The following is a 13,798-nucleotide window of genomic DNA, read 5'->3' as shown; positions in this document are numbered from 1 at the left end:
AATTCAGGACATAATTACAACATTGCACAAATATGAGAGGGAGCTCACAGGGTAATGTTTGGCCTCCTGGAGTGGAGCTCCAGCTTGCAAAAAAGACAAGGCATCTGGATGCCAGAGAGCATATTTTCCTGCAGAGGGCCATGGAATGAAGTTGGAAGGCATAATAAAAAATAGTTTTATTTTTAATAGATCACATAAGCAAACACAGGGGGGTTGATTTACTAAAACTAGAGGGTGCAACTCTGCAAATAAACCAATCAGATTCCAGGTTTTATTGCCAAAGCTTAAGGCCCCTTTCACACATGGAGTCCGTCAGGCGGACTCAGTTTTTCTCAGCGGGGGGATCAATCCGCCGATCCCCCACTGAGCAGGCAGATGACAGCTGTGTCTCCGCACTCTGTGCGGAGACACAGCTGTCAGGTCCCCATTCTTCTCTATGGGGGAATCGGATGGGAACGGACCGTCTGTCCATTCTCATCCGATACGATCCACCAGTCAGATGGAAAATAGGATTTCCGTCCGTCCGGATTTGACGGATCAGATGTCAGCAGACATGTCTCCGCTGACATCCGATGCCCCATAGAGATGCATGGGGTGACCGTTCAGATCCGCCAAATAAACTGACAGGCAGATCTGAACGGACTCCGTGTGTGAAAGGGTCCTAAGAGATCAAGCTGACCTTAGAAACTGATCGGCTACCATGCACAGCTGCACCAGATTTTGCACTCTCTAGTTTTAGGAAATCAACCCCTCTGTGTCTGTACCATCATCCTTTATTCAGTAAGCAAAAATTGGATTTTTAAAAAGGTACCTTACAATCAGCTCAAAAGACATCTAAAATGTCATCTCTCCAGCTCCAACGCATCCCTCCACATCAGGAGGGATGTATTGGAGCTGGAGAGAGTCCAGAGAAGGGCAACTAAACTAATAAGAGGATTGGAGGACCTTAATTATGAAGAGCGTTGTAACGCTCCTGCGTTTTTGTTATAGTGAGCTGGATTTGCAGCTGCAGAATCTCCACTCAGTAGTCATGTAGAGATGTGTTGAATTACCAGATCCAACTCTCCAGACTCATCACTGTGGACCCGCCTGCTTCAGCATACAAATACACATACACTCTATAAGATGTTCCAGGAGTGATAGGATGTATATGACAGCATAGAGGTGATGTGCTGAAGGGACAGGCGTGAGCAGTGATAGCAATGATAAGCACTTGATAGTAATGTTCAGGAGAGTGGTAGATGGTAATAGGTAGAATGCAGATAGGTTAGTAATCATGTATAGTAACAGGTGGTAAGGACAGCAGATGACATATACAAGGGAGACTAACCCAGTGCAAGGATAGATGGTAGTAGACTCAAGAGCTAGCAATCTATGTAACAGTGTAGATGATAGGATTAGTAATGCATAGATAGTAACAGTCCTTAATGTGCAGAAGTAGATAGTGTAAGTTTGTTATGAAGGAATCCCCTGTGGGGTACTTATCACTAGTGAGGTTAGTAAGTAGAAGGGTCCGGTAGTAAGGGAGTGATCCGGTAGCGAGATACGGGATCAGTAGCGAGGTTCCGGTCTGTTCCAGGTAAAGAGAATAGCTGGAGGCTCCGGCAGCATAAGACTGTTAAGCATTCGGTTTGAACGAACAACCTGTGAGAGAAAGCCGGCGATTGAAATAGCCGCTCAGAGCGGCGCTCAGTGATGATGTCATGCAGCTTAAAGGTATATGCGTTCCACCTAACTGAAAAGGTGGGACGCAATATGCAATGAAAAATGGGCAATAAGGGTACCAGAATCTTACAAGCGTCTGCAATCGCTTAATTTATTCTCCCTGGAGAAGAAACGCCTGAGAGGGGACATGATAGCAATTTACAAATACCTCAATGGTGATCTCAGCATAGAAAAAACTATCCAGTCGCAAGGATTGCATGAGGACGCAAGGCCATACAATGCGATTAGAGAAGCGTTTTAACCTCAGGCAACGCAGGGGGTTCTTTACTGTTAGGGCTAAAGGATTGTGGAATTCTCTACCACAAGAGGTGGTTTCTGCGGGAAGTATGGTGGCTTTCAAAAGACTCTTAGACGTACATCTCAAGAATCAGAACATTCAGGGGTATGAGAGATGATTACGGCCACACACACCTACACAGGTTGAACTGGAGGATGGACTGTTGTCTTTATTCAACCTCAACTACTATGTAACTATGTAACTTCATATAAGATAATTATACCAAATAAAACCACATCTTGTAGGCTTGTAATTCCATTTATGATCCACATTTGTTCATAAGAATCTATAATTCATAATTCCTCATTATTTCATATTGTTATGGATTTAGAAAAACAAATTAAGTATGATATACCTAGAATTAATTTCGGGCCCCTCAAAAATCAAAGTACCATAATTGTGCAAGAGTTTGACCAGCGTCAATGGATGGAGGGGGAGAGCAGCAGAACCTACAGAGGATATTTCTACAGGGATGGATTTATCCCTTATACTGTGATGAGTCAATAGGTAAGAATTATTGTCACAATACGTTTGGACAAGTGGCATACATTCCGATATCCCAAAGTCTTCAAGGGTTCAGATCAACCTACCATATCACTGGACCTCCGGAAGATTTACCCCCTTCATGACCAGGCCATGTTTTGCGATACAGCACTGTGTTACTTTAACCACTTCTATACAGTGCACTTTCACCCCCTTCCTGCCCAGGCCAATTTTCAGCTTTCAGCGCTCCTACAATTTGAATGACAATTGCGCAGTCATGCTACACTGCACCCATATTAAATTTTTATAATTTTTTTTCACACAAATAGAGCTTTCTTTTGGTGGTATTTAATCACCACTGTTTTTTTTTTTTTTCCTACAAAAAAAAGAAAAAAAAGACGGAAAAATTTGAAAAAAAAAAAAGGTTTTTCTTATTTTTTTGCGAGTAAATTTTGAAAATAAATAATATTTCTCCTTCACTGATGGGCACTGATAAGCGGCACTAATAAGCACTGACAGGTGGCACTGATGAGGAGGTACCAATATGCCGCACAGATGGGCACTGATAAGCGGCACTAATGAGCACTGACAGACGGCACTGATGAGCACTGACGGTTGGCATTGATGAGCACTGATGGACAGCACCATCAGTGCCCACAATCAGTGCCCATAGTGCTGCCAGGCAGTGCTTAGATGAGCAGGCACTGATGGACCCTTGATTTCACTTTTGTGTAATCAGGGCACTGATGATCAGTGCCATGATTACATGTCTGTCACCCCTATGAGGAGGAGCCCCTGATCGGCACTTCTTCATTTACATGTGACTGGCTGTGATTGGACACAGCCGTTCACATGGGTAAAGAGTCATGTCATTAAGATCAGTATCGCTCCGTGTCCTAGCAACACAGCGCGGCCACGATGGCCGCTCTGTGCGCCCCCGCAGGCGCGCGAGAGAGGCAGTTCTGGTGCGCCGTCATATGACGGCACCCCAGAACAATAGATGCACCGCTCCGCCGTCATTTGACAGAGGACGGGTAGCAAGTGGTTAAATAACAATTGTGCGGTCATCTAACACTGTACTCATAAAAAAAATGTATGTGATTTTATTCCCACAAATAGAACTTTCTTTTGGTGGTATTTGATTACATCTGCATTTTTTTTTTATAAACAATTTAAAAAAATATATATATATTAGGTTTACTTTCTGCTGTAAAACCTATCCAATAAAAAAAAAAATCTAATTTCTTCATTAATTTAAGCCAATATCTAACCTTCTCATATTTTTGGTAAAAGAAAATCCCAATATGGGTATGTAGCACTGTTCCTGTAGGGCTTGCTGTGTAAAGACTTCTTGGGCCTCCCACTGATTACCTGCAGACAGTCACTAGAGGATTTTGCACACATCCATCCATACTCCCGTTTGCTCGTTATTCAATAAACAGTCCAGGGGATTTGGTATTATTTTTGGTGGGACTTGGATGGGAGAAGGGAATGGTGGGATTCTCCAAATTGAACTATTTACAGTTGATAAGGACAACTCTTACTGCTTTAACCATACTGCCACTTGTATGAAGGGTTAAGTCTTCTTGCTCCAGCAGCAGAGACTTGATGCACCTACTTTATCTTCAGGACACTCTCTAGCATCCCCTTGACTGACACCAATCCAATGACTCTTCTTGAAGAAGGGGTGGCCCTCTCAGGACAGGCCCCATGACACAGATCTGTACTCACTGTAGGCAGAATCAGATCCTTTTCAGTGTCTCCCATTCAGTCAGTTCTGCAGGACCTCTGGGTTCAGCTCCTCTCTGACTCTCAGGCCTTCAGGTCGACCACCTGAGGCCGCATGGCAACTTCTGCAGAGGAGGGGCAGCCACCCCCTCCCTCCAAGACACTGCCCTCCAGCTGAAAGACCCCAAGCACATGTGCCCTTGGCATTTATACAGTATCCCAGCAGGCACTTTCCTCTGCCTATCACCAGGGCTGTATTAAATGCCTGTGCACTCATTTGTCAGGTTTCCTCCCACTGTCCATCATGCCTCCCTATTAGACCAGTGTGAAACACTTTAGACAAGCGGAGCTGCATCTGAGCACCATTAACAGACCTCACTAGCAGATCCTGCTCTCTGGTAGGCAGAAAACAATATAGATTTACCTGGCAATCACTCTGGTAAGCCGAAAATCTAAAACTATACTCTCTTTTCTAGCACCTACAAGTTATAGCATCTACAAACTATGGAATAAATATTGGAATTTTTATTTATTTATTTTTATACTAGTAATGGTGGCAATCAGTGACTTCTAGTGGGACTGCAATATAGCGGCGGACATTGACACTAACTGACACGTTTGACACTTTGTGGGAACCAGCGACACTAATGCAGTGATCAGTGCTAAAAAATATGCACTGTCACTGTACTAATGACACTAGCTGGGAAGGGGTTAAACACTTAGGGCGATCAAAGGCTTAAATGTGTGCCTAGCCAGTGTTTGTGTGTACTATGTGAGGTGCTTTCACTAAGGGAAGGGATGGATGATATTCCCTTTGCAGGGAAATAAAATCCATTCCTCCCCATGTCAGAACGAAGGTCTGCCTTTTTAACCCAGGCAGACGTCCTTTCTGTGTGTTTTCCCAACAGTCGGTGGGTGCCAGGGGATATCCATTCGCCGGCACCCAGTGATTGGCTTCTGCTGTGACAAATCATAGCAGAAGTGGCGCGCCCCCTACCCCGAAGTGCTAGATCTCATACAAGGTAGCTGATCTGGTACAAAAGAAACGCTTTGCTGCTGTAGATCCTTGTGATGTGGTCGGCCAACAATTACAGAATAAGGCCAGTGGCAAGAAAAATCCAAATATGGACTTGTTACAGCCCTAGATTCCTATTCTGTAGTGATTTTAGTAGATTTGGGTTAAGTCTGCCTCCTCGGATTACTAAAAACAAAAATTTTTATGTGTTCTAAATGCAACATTTATTATGTACAGGTCAAAGATTCTCCTGTGTGATCCTACAATACTAAGCCCCTGGTAAGTGATACATTATATAGAAAATCCCCAAAATCCCATACATAGTAGTTCTAGAATTTAGTAATAAATCCACAGTGACATCACATACAGTATCTCACAAAAGTGAGTACACCCCTCACATTTTTGTAGATATTTTATTATATCTTTTCATGTGACAACACTGAAGAAATGATGACATATGAAGTAATAAGTGTACAGCTTGTATAACAATGTAAATTTGCTGTCCCCTCAAAATAACAACACACAGCCATTAATATCTAAACCGCTGGCAACAAAAGTGAGTACACCCCTAAGTGGAAATGTCCAAATTGGGCCCAATTAGCCATTTTCCCTCCCTGGTGTCATATGACTCATTCGTGTAAAAAAGGCCTCAGGTGTGAATGGGGAGCAGGTGTGGTAAATTTGGTGTTATCGCTCTCACTCTCTCATACTGGTCACTGGAAGTTCAACATGGCGCCTCATGGCAAAGAACTCTATGAGGATCTGTAAAAAAAAAAAAAATGTTGCTCTACATAAAGATGGCCTAGGCTATAAGAAGATTTCCAAGACCCGGAAACTGAGCTGCAGTATGTTGGCCAAGACCATACAGGAGAGGTTCCATTCAGAACAGGCCTCGCCATGGTCCACCAAAGAAGTTGAGTGCATGTGCTCACCGTCATATCCAGAGGTTGTCTTTGGGAAATAGACGTATGAGTGCTGCCAGCTGTACTGCAGAGGTTGAAGGGGTGGAGGGTCAGCCTGTCAGTGCTCAGACCATACACCGCACACTGCATCAAATTGGTCTGTATGGCTATCATCCCAGAAGGAAGCCTCTTCTAAAGATGATGCACAAGAAAGCCTGCAAACAGTTTGTTGAAGACAAGCAGACTAAGGATATGGATTACTGGAACCATGTCCTGTGGTCTGATGAGACCAAGATAAAAACTTATTTGGTTTAGATGGTGCCAAGAGTGTGTGGCGGCAACCAGGTGAGGAATACAAAGACAAGTGTGTCTTGCCTACAGTGAAGCATGGTGGTGGGAGTGTCATGGTCTGGGGCTGCATGAGTGCTGCCGGCACTGGGGAACTACAGTTCATTGAGGGAACCATGAATGCCAACATGTACTGTGACATACTGAAGCAGTGCATGATCCCCTCTCTTCGGAGACTGAGCCGCAGGACAGTATTCAAACATGATAACAACCCCAAACACACCTCCAAGATGACCACTGCCATGCTAAAGAAGCTGAGGGTAAAGGACTGGCCAAGCATGTCTCCAGACCTAAACCCTATTGAGCATCTGTGGGGCATCCTCAAATGGAAGGTGGAGTGCAAAGTCTCTAACATCCACCAGCTGCATGACGTCAACACGGAGGAGTGAAAGAGGACTCCAGTGGCAACCTTATAAGCTATAGTGAACTCCATGCCCAAGAGGGTTAAGGCAGTGCTGGAAAATAATTGTGGCCACACAAAATATTGACACTTTGGGCCCAATTTGGACATTTCCACTTAGGAGTGTACTCACTTTTGTTGCCAGCGGTTTAGACATTAATAGCTGTGTGTTGAGTTGAGTTATTTTGAGGGGACAGCAAATTTACACTGTTATACAAGCTGTACTCTCACTACTTTACATTTTAGCAAAGTGTCATTTCTTCAGTGTTGTCACATGAAAAGATATAATATTTACAAAAATGTGAGGGGTGTACTCACTTTTGTGAGATACTGTACATATGAGTGCATTCAGTATATACACTGATGCATCAACATTTGCATGTTGCATCACCACATGAGCAAAGAAGAAATCTCAGCACAAAGCCTTCTCAATCCCAAGGATCCAAGTGTGCTCTATTTATAAAATAATCATGCAGCATGAAGTCGCCAGGGTAAGATCTGAAATGAGGGGAAGCTCTGCTAATTTCTATCATCCGATTATGTGCATGCAAAAATGCTGTTTTTATTTTCCTTGCATGTCCCCCTCGGATCTATAGCGACTGCACTTTTAAGGGCACTTGCATTGCACTTGTAGTGCAGAGTGGATTTGCCTTTAGTTAATAAACCCCAATGTCATGTTTGGCTTGCAGAGGCTAGCTAGAACATCATAGTTGTGGATATATACCTACATTTAAGCCTGTATCTTATCTAATCAATAAACTCCTGCAAATACAGCTGGAAACAGAACTAAAGATTGAAACATTGAATGGAAGTGTTGAAACCTGGAATAAAATGCTATACCAGTAAAACTTATTTCTACAAAATGAAATGAAGTATAAATGAAACATTTTACTCAATTATAACAAAAAAGAAAGTTTAATTTACATATTTTTATCCGTTTTTTAAATGCATTTCAGTGCTCATAAGTGATAGTAAGTAATGACTGATACAGAAAACACTCTTCATTCACATTGTCAGTCAATCTAGTGAAATGACATGTAGAAAATGAATCCCTAACAACAGAGAAATGACATGTAGAAAATGAATCCCTAACAACAGGGACTATACAGGTGTCTTTCCAGAATGTATATAGAAATATATATTCTGCTTAGTGCAACAGACGAAAGTCACTGGGGAATCGTAGAATTATTTTTACAGTCTACGTACTCCAATCCAGAAAATTGAACCTCTTCCTCATGACCGATGTGCGAGAATTTCAGAGAACCCCTGCAAGCAACAAAAGTAAAAGTAGATACTGAATTAATAAACGTCATAGGGAAATAATATTATATTAGCCAAGGTTCTAGGATTCAACTCTAAAAGCTCAGCTGACTTAAGCAGTTAAAGGTTTTGATACAATAGTGCCATCTAGAGGATATTTAATATATGGTTCTTGACTTTCTCCAAAGTTTGCTTTTTCTAGGTTATAGATCTAATTAGAGATGTTCTGCTATATATATGGTTATTATTTATATAATATAGAAGTTTAGTCATTTTAGTTTCGTATGGATTTGCATCTTAGAAATTCAGATTCATGTTTTTTTAAATATCGATTTTAGTCCTTTATTTTAACTATTGTTACATAGGTTATTTCTGATATGATGATTCCATGTTGCATTATTCTGGTATACAGAGTCCTTTATATTGGTTTGTCTTCTGATTTTGGGCAACCTTTTTGCATTACCCTATATAACCCTGTTATTCGTTGCCAATATCACTATTAGGGAGGGGTGTAGCCTTGAAACTTGCCAGTGACATCCCAGGTGGAGGTGTAAGGTATATTGTCTCTCTGCTATCCAACAGCCCTGCCAGCACGCACACTGCCTTCCCATTGTCTGTCTGCCCTCCCTATTATCATACCCTCCGCACCCTTCTCTTGTGTATACGCAGGGTCATCTTACCAAATGGGCACACTGAGCAGTTGACCGGGGGCCCCACTTGACCGGGGGGCCCCACCAGCCCAGTGACCCAGCCCAGCTTTAGTCCCGATTCCCATGTGCATCCCGCCACCGAACTTAGCAGGTGGCAAGCGCCTGTCAGCCCTGCACTGCTGTCAGGCCACTTGGGCCGTGGAGGGGGAGCCCACAACTGCAGCAATGCCTGTCCGCCTCCACGGGAACAGGCACACACAGGATAGTCAAGTCCGACTCCTGTCCATGTGTGTGTGCTCACCGGACCCAGCCACTGAAGTTGGAAGCTGCCATTAGCCTGGCACTGCTGTACCAATAAATTTAGACTTATCGATAATTTGCATTTTTATTCTGGTGGGTGATTGTGTAGGCAGGGCCCAAGTGCACTGCATTGCCCGGGGCCCTTTAATGCTCTTAAGATGCCACTGTGTATACGATTGATCATCATACTCTTACTGCACTTACTGCCCATCCCCATACCCCCTTTAGGCCTCTCCTGCATTTTGCCCACAGTCATATCAACCACACTTCTCTCCTGCGCATACTGGCTACTGACATACCATCTGCGCTCCTCACTTGCACATCCCAGATAGCTAGCATTTAAGCTGCAAGTTTGAAAAATTACTTGCCAAGCTATTGCTAGACTTTCCAGCCTTCACAAGTTTGTTGCACAATTGCAGCAAGTCTGCATCGCATGACTCCAGATCAAATTTGCAAATATTCTGGAAATCTGCTGCAAGTTCTGGTTCATTTATGTTGTGCAATAGTCATCCCACCACAGTGGTCACTGTGGCTGAATTTTCATGCTGTAGACTTGCAGAGCTCTTACTGTAGCCCAGTGTTTCTCAACCTTTTTTCAGTCAAGGCACCCTTTAAAATTATGGACAGTCCTGAGATACCCCATTCTAAAATGTAAAAAAATATTCTAATAGCTTTACATAAATTATTCTAATAGCTTTACATAATGCAGCAACATCCACACGTAGGATACCTATTGTTGGATGTGATTTATTCTTCCAAAGCAAATGCACTTTTGCAAACTGATACTGACTAGTATTCCAATGTTTCTCTTCTCCTATTTCTCTCCATCAGTCAGCTAATGTCACCCCAGTGCTGAGGGAGAGGGGCACAGGAGGGCCAAACAAGGATGCTGTGGAGGCAACAGACATCCTCCTTATTAACTGATGACGTCATTGGTTGTTAGGATGCCGGTGTCTAGAAAGTCGTTATGGTGCATAATGAAAACCCATGGCTTTGTGTAACTAAAAGGCAGATGTCACCCCCTTGTATACAATTGTGGATACAATTTTAGGCATTTTTCCAAGGTACCCCTGAAGAAACCTCAAGGCAACCTGGTTGAAAAAGGCTGCTGTAGACTTACCACCGCAATTTTGCTCTTGCTAGAGACTTAACATGCAAATTTGCTACAAATTGGAAAAGTGTCAACTAGAACTTGTGCTCAAGTGTACAGCTTAGCAGTGAAAATGTGCAGCAAGTTACAGACATACAATTCAACACTGCCACAAATGCATGGCAAGTTATCCTTGCGGTCTGGGATATTGCCCCTTCTTGCCACATACTGCCCCCTCTATTATACTCAGCAATCCTCTATGCCAGGGGTCTTCAAACTACGGCCCTCCAGTTGTTCAGGAACTACAATTCCTATCATGCCTAGCAATGTCTGTGAATGTCAGAGTTTTACAATGCCTCATGGGACATGTAGTTCCCCAACAGCTGGAGGGCCGTAGTTTGAGGATCATGGCTCTATGCACATACCACCCCTCTATTATCCTAATCATTCCTGTCCTGCCTTTACTACCCCCTCCATTATCCTCACCACTATTATTCTGCACATACTGCCCCCTCTGATACCATCAGCAATCCCCTCATACACATACTGCCCCTCCAGTATTCTCAATCCTCTGCTGCATCTACTGCTATGTCTCATACCTTCCGCACACCTCTCCTGTGCATATTCTGCAAGTGCTGACTGCTGTCCATGTCATATCCTCAACATTGTGATACGGTACACACTCCTGTGTGCATATACTTCCCACCATCACAACTTCTTTACCTGTCTCCTGCATCAAATACTCTCTCTCTTAATTTCTACCACACTTTATTCCTGCATATACAGCCTGTAATTATACCCTCCACACTCCTACCCTGCATACATTGGCTGCTTCAACAACACCCTTCATTTACACATACTGCCCCCCCTCATATACTCAGCAATCCACTCTTGCACATACTGCCACTTTCATTATCCTCAGCAAACCTCTTCAGCATATACTGTCCCCTCTAATATTCTAAGAAATCCTTAGTGTACATACTGCATCATCCGATACCAAAAGCAGTCCTCCCCTGCACATAATGCTACCTCTCATACTCACTGCAATCCTTTCCTCCACATAGCACCATTATTCCCAGCAATCCACTACTGCCCTCTGTTATCATCCACACTCTTCTCCTTTACCTACCACCCCCTTCATTATCTTCACCATCCCCCCACTGCCCTCTTCTCCTGTAACTACTACCCCCTTCATTATCTTCATCATCCCTCCACTGCCCATACTGCCCTCTGTTATCCTCCACACTCTTCTCCTTTACATACCACCCCCTTCATTACCTTCACCATTCCTCTACTGCCCTCTATTATCCTCAGCACTGTTCTCCTGTACATACTACCCCCTTCATTATCTTCACCATTCCTCTACTGCCCTCTTCTCCTGTACATACTACCCCCTTCATTATCTTCACCATTCTTCTACTGCCCTCTTCTCCTGTACATACTACATCCTTTATTATCTTCACCATCCCTCCACTGCCCATACTGCCCTCTGTTATCCTCTGCACTCTTCTCCTTTACATACCACCCCCTTCATTATCTTTAGCAACCCTCTACTACAAGGAATATCCCCTCTCATACCCTCAGAACACCTCCTGTGTGGATACTTCCCATCACTTCTTCAACTTTGTTTCGAATATCCCCCAGCCTTGCTCATTCTGCAACAAACACACTTTTACTAGTACATTTATAATGACTTATTGGTGCTTTAATGTGACCTTATGTTTTGTCATTACTATGCCAATACTCACTGAGCAATTTCTGGTTTCTCTATTAATGTTAAGGTGGGGTACAGACAGTGGAAGGTTTTTTTTTTTTAACCTAATGCAGAGAAAGTATTAAGATAAAAAATCCTTTAGAGTTTAGAATTAGTATAATATGTTATGGGGCCAAACTTGCACCCCGACAAATGAACAGGTATTTGGCATACTTCAATACCATTCACAGCCATCCAGCTATACAGAGTGTGGTAGAGACATTGCTGTCCTCTACAACAGCCATGGCATAAGCAATCCTGTACCCTGGGGAAGGCAGGGAGTCTTCCAAAAAAAAAAAAAAAAAAAAAAAAAAAAACACTGTAGCAACACTAACCTCCTTGTTACTTGCTGTACGGTATACTTACTGTATAGAAAGCAGAATGTTGTGAACTTTGATTTGGTCCCAGGTGCAGACCTTACTGAAATAAAAAAAAAAAAAATAATAATATATATTTTAACCACTTTACCACCGGAGGATTTTGCTGTCTTACGTCCAGGCCACTAAATTTGACAATTGCGCGGTCGTGCGACGCTGTACCCAAACAAAATTTACGTCCTTTTTTTCCCATAAACAGAGCTTTTTTTTTGGTGGTATTTGATCACCTCTGCACTTTTTACTTGTTGCGCTATAAACAAAAAAAGAGCATTTATTTTGAAAAAATAACAATATTTTTAACATTTTTTTATATGAAATTCCCCCCCAAAAAAATGTAAAAATCAAATTTTTTTAAAATTTTTGGCCAATTTGTTTTCTGCTACCTATGTTTGGTAAAGAAAATCACGATAAGCGTATTTTGATTGGTTTGCGCAAAAGTTATTGCGTTTACTAACTAAGGGAAAGATTTCGGTCATTTTTGGTGTTTTTTTTTTTTTTAACGCGTAATGGCGGCGATCTGCGATTTTTTTTGCGGGACTGCGACATTGCGGCGGACAGATCGGACCCTTGACTGACATTTTTGACACTTTTGGGGGTGACATTACTGCAGTAATCAGTGCTATACATATGCACTGTTACTGTAAAAATGACACTGGCAGGGAAGGGGTTAATTTTATTGGAGAGGGAGGGGTTAATGTATGCCTGGTGCTTACTGACGTGTGGGGGGGGAGGTGACTATGTGACACAAGGACAGATCGGATGTTCAGCTATGCTGAACACTCCGATCTGTCACTCCCTGTCACTTAGGAGATCCGCCCGCTGTGTTTACACAGGCGGGCGGATCTCCTCACTCGATTCCCCGACGACCGGGGAAGAGCGGCGGCGATCGCCGCTGCCCCTCCCCTGGCCCGACTCCCGCTGTGACTGAAAACAGCGGGAGCGCCCCGCCTACAGGGTCTACATCGCTGGACGGGAACGAGCCACATTGCTGCAGTAGCAGCAATGTGACTGGAGGTAAAGTGGTTAAATGCTAAAGATTTATTTATAATATTTAAATCTTATTTGTTTATTTTATGAAGAAAACATGCAATAATGACCAGAATAAACAGTGCGCGTATGTTGGAGAAATTATCATTCCTAATTGTATTGTTTTAAGTTAATTTTTGCAAAGGAATTAAATAGGTCCCTTAAATTTATTACCAAAAGTATTGGGACGCCTGCCTTTAAACGCACATGAACTTTAATGGCATCCCAGTCTTAGTCTGTAGGGTTTTATATTGAGTTGGCCCACCCTTTGCAGCTATAACAGCTTCAACTCTTCTGGGAAGGCTGTCCACAAGGTTTAGGAGTGTGTCTATGGGAATGTTTGACCATTCTTTCAGAAGAGCATTTGTGAGGTCAGGCACTGATGTTGAACAAGAAGGCCTGGCTCACATTCTCTGCTCTAATTCATCCCAAAGGTGTTCTATCAGGTTGAGGTCGGGACTTTG

The 13,798-nt window shown here is 42.9% G+C and overlaps 1 protein-coding gene across 2 annotated transcripts in view; it reads right to left on the bottom strand.

The window, feature by feature from the left end:
• Positions 1-8,003: 8,003 nt before the first annotated feature.
• Positions 8,004-13,798, bottom strand: part of TMEM106A (transmembrane protein 106A) — a 60,504-nt gene continuing 54,709 nt past the window's right edge. For both annotated transcript variants that reach the window (XM_082271771.1, XM_082271772.1), the window contains exons 6-7: positions 12,298-12,351; positions 8,004-8,144 (exon numbers count right to left, since the gene is read on the bottom strand). In XM_082271771.1, the coding sequence (XP_082127897.1) occupies positions 8,045-8,144; positions 12,298-12,351 (154 nt within the window). In that variant the 3' untranslated portion in view covers positions 8,004-8,044. The remainder of the gene's footprint in view (positions 8,145-12,297; positions 12,352-13,798) is intronic.

The sequence above is a fragment of the Pelophylax lessonae genome (assembly GCF_965119305.1).
Source record: "Pelophylax lessonae genome assembly, chromosome: 11".
Taxonomy (NCBI): domain Eukaryota; kingdom Metazoa; phylum Chordata; class Amphibia; order Anura; family Ranidae; genus Pelophylax; species Pelophylax lessonae.
The sequence above is the reverse complement of the archived record's forward strand: the minus strand, read 5'-3'. Positions and strand labels throughout refer to the sequence as shown.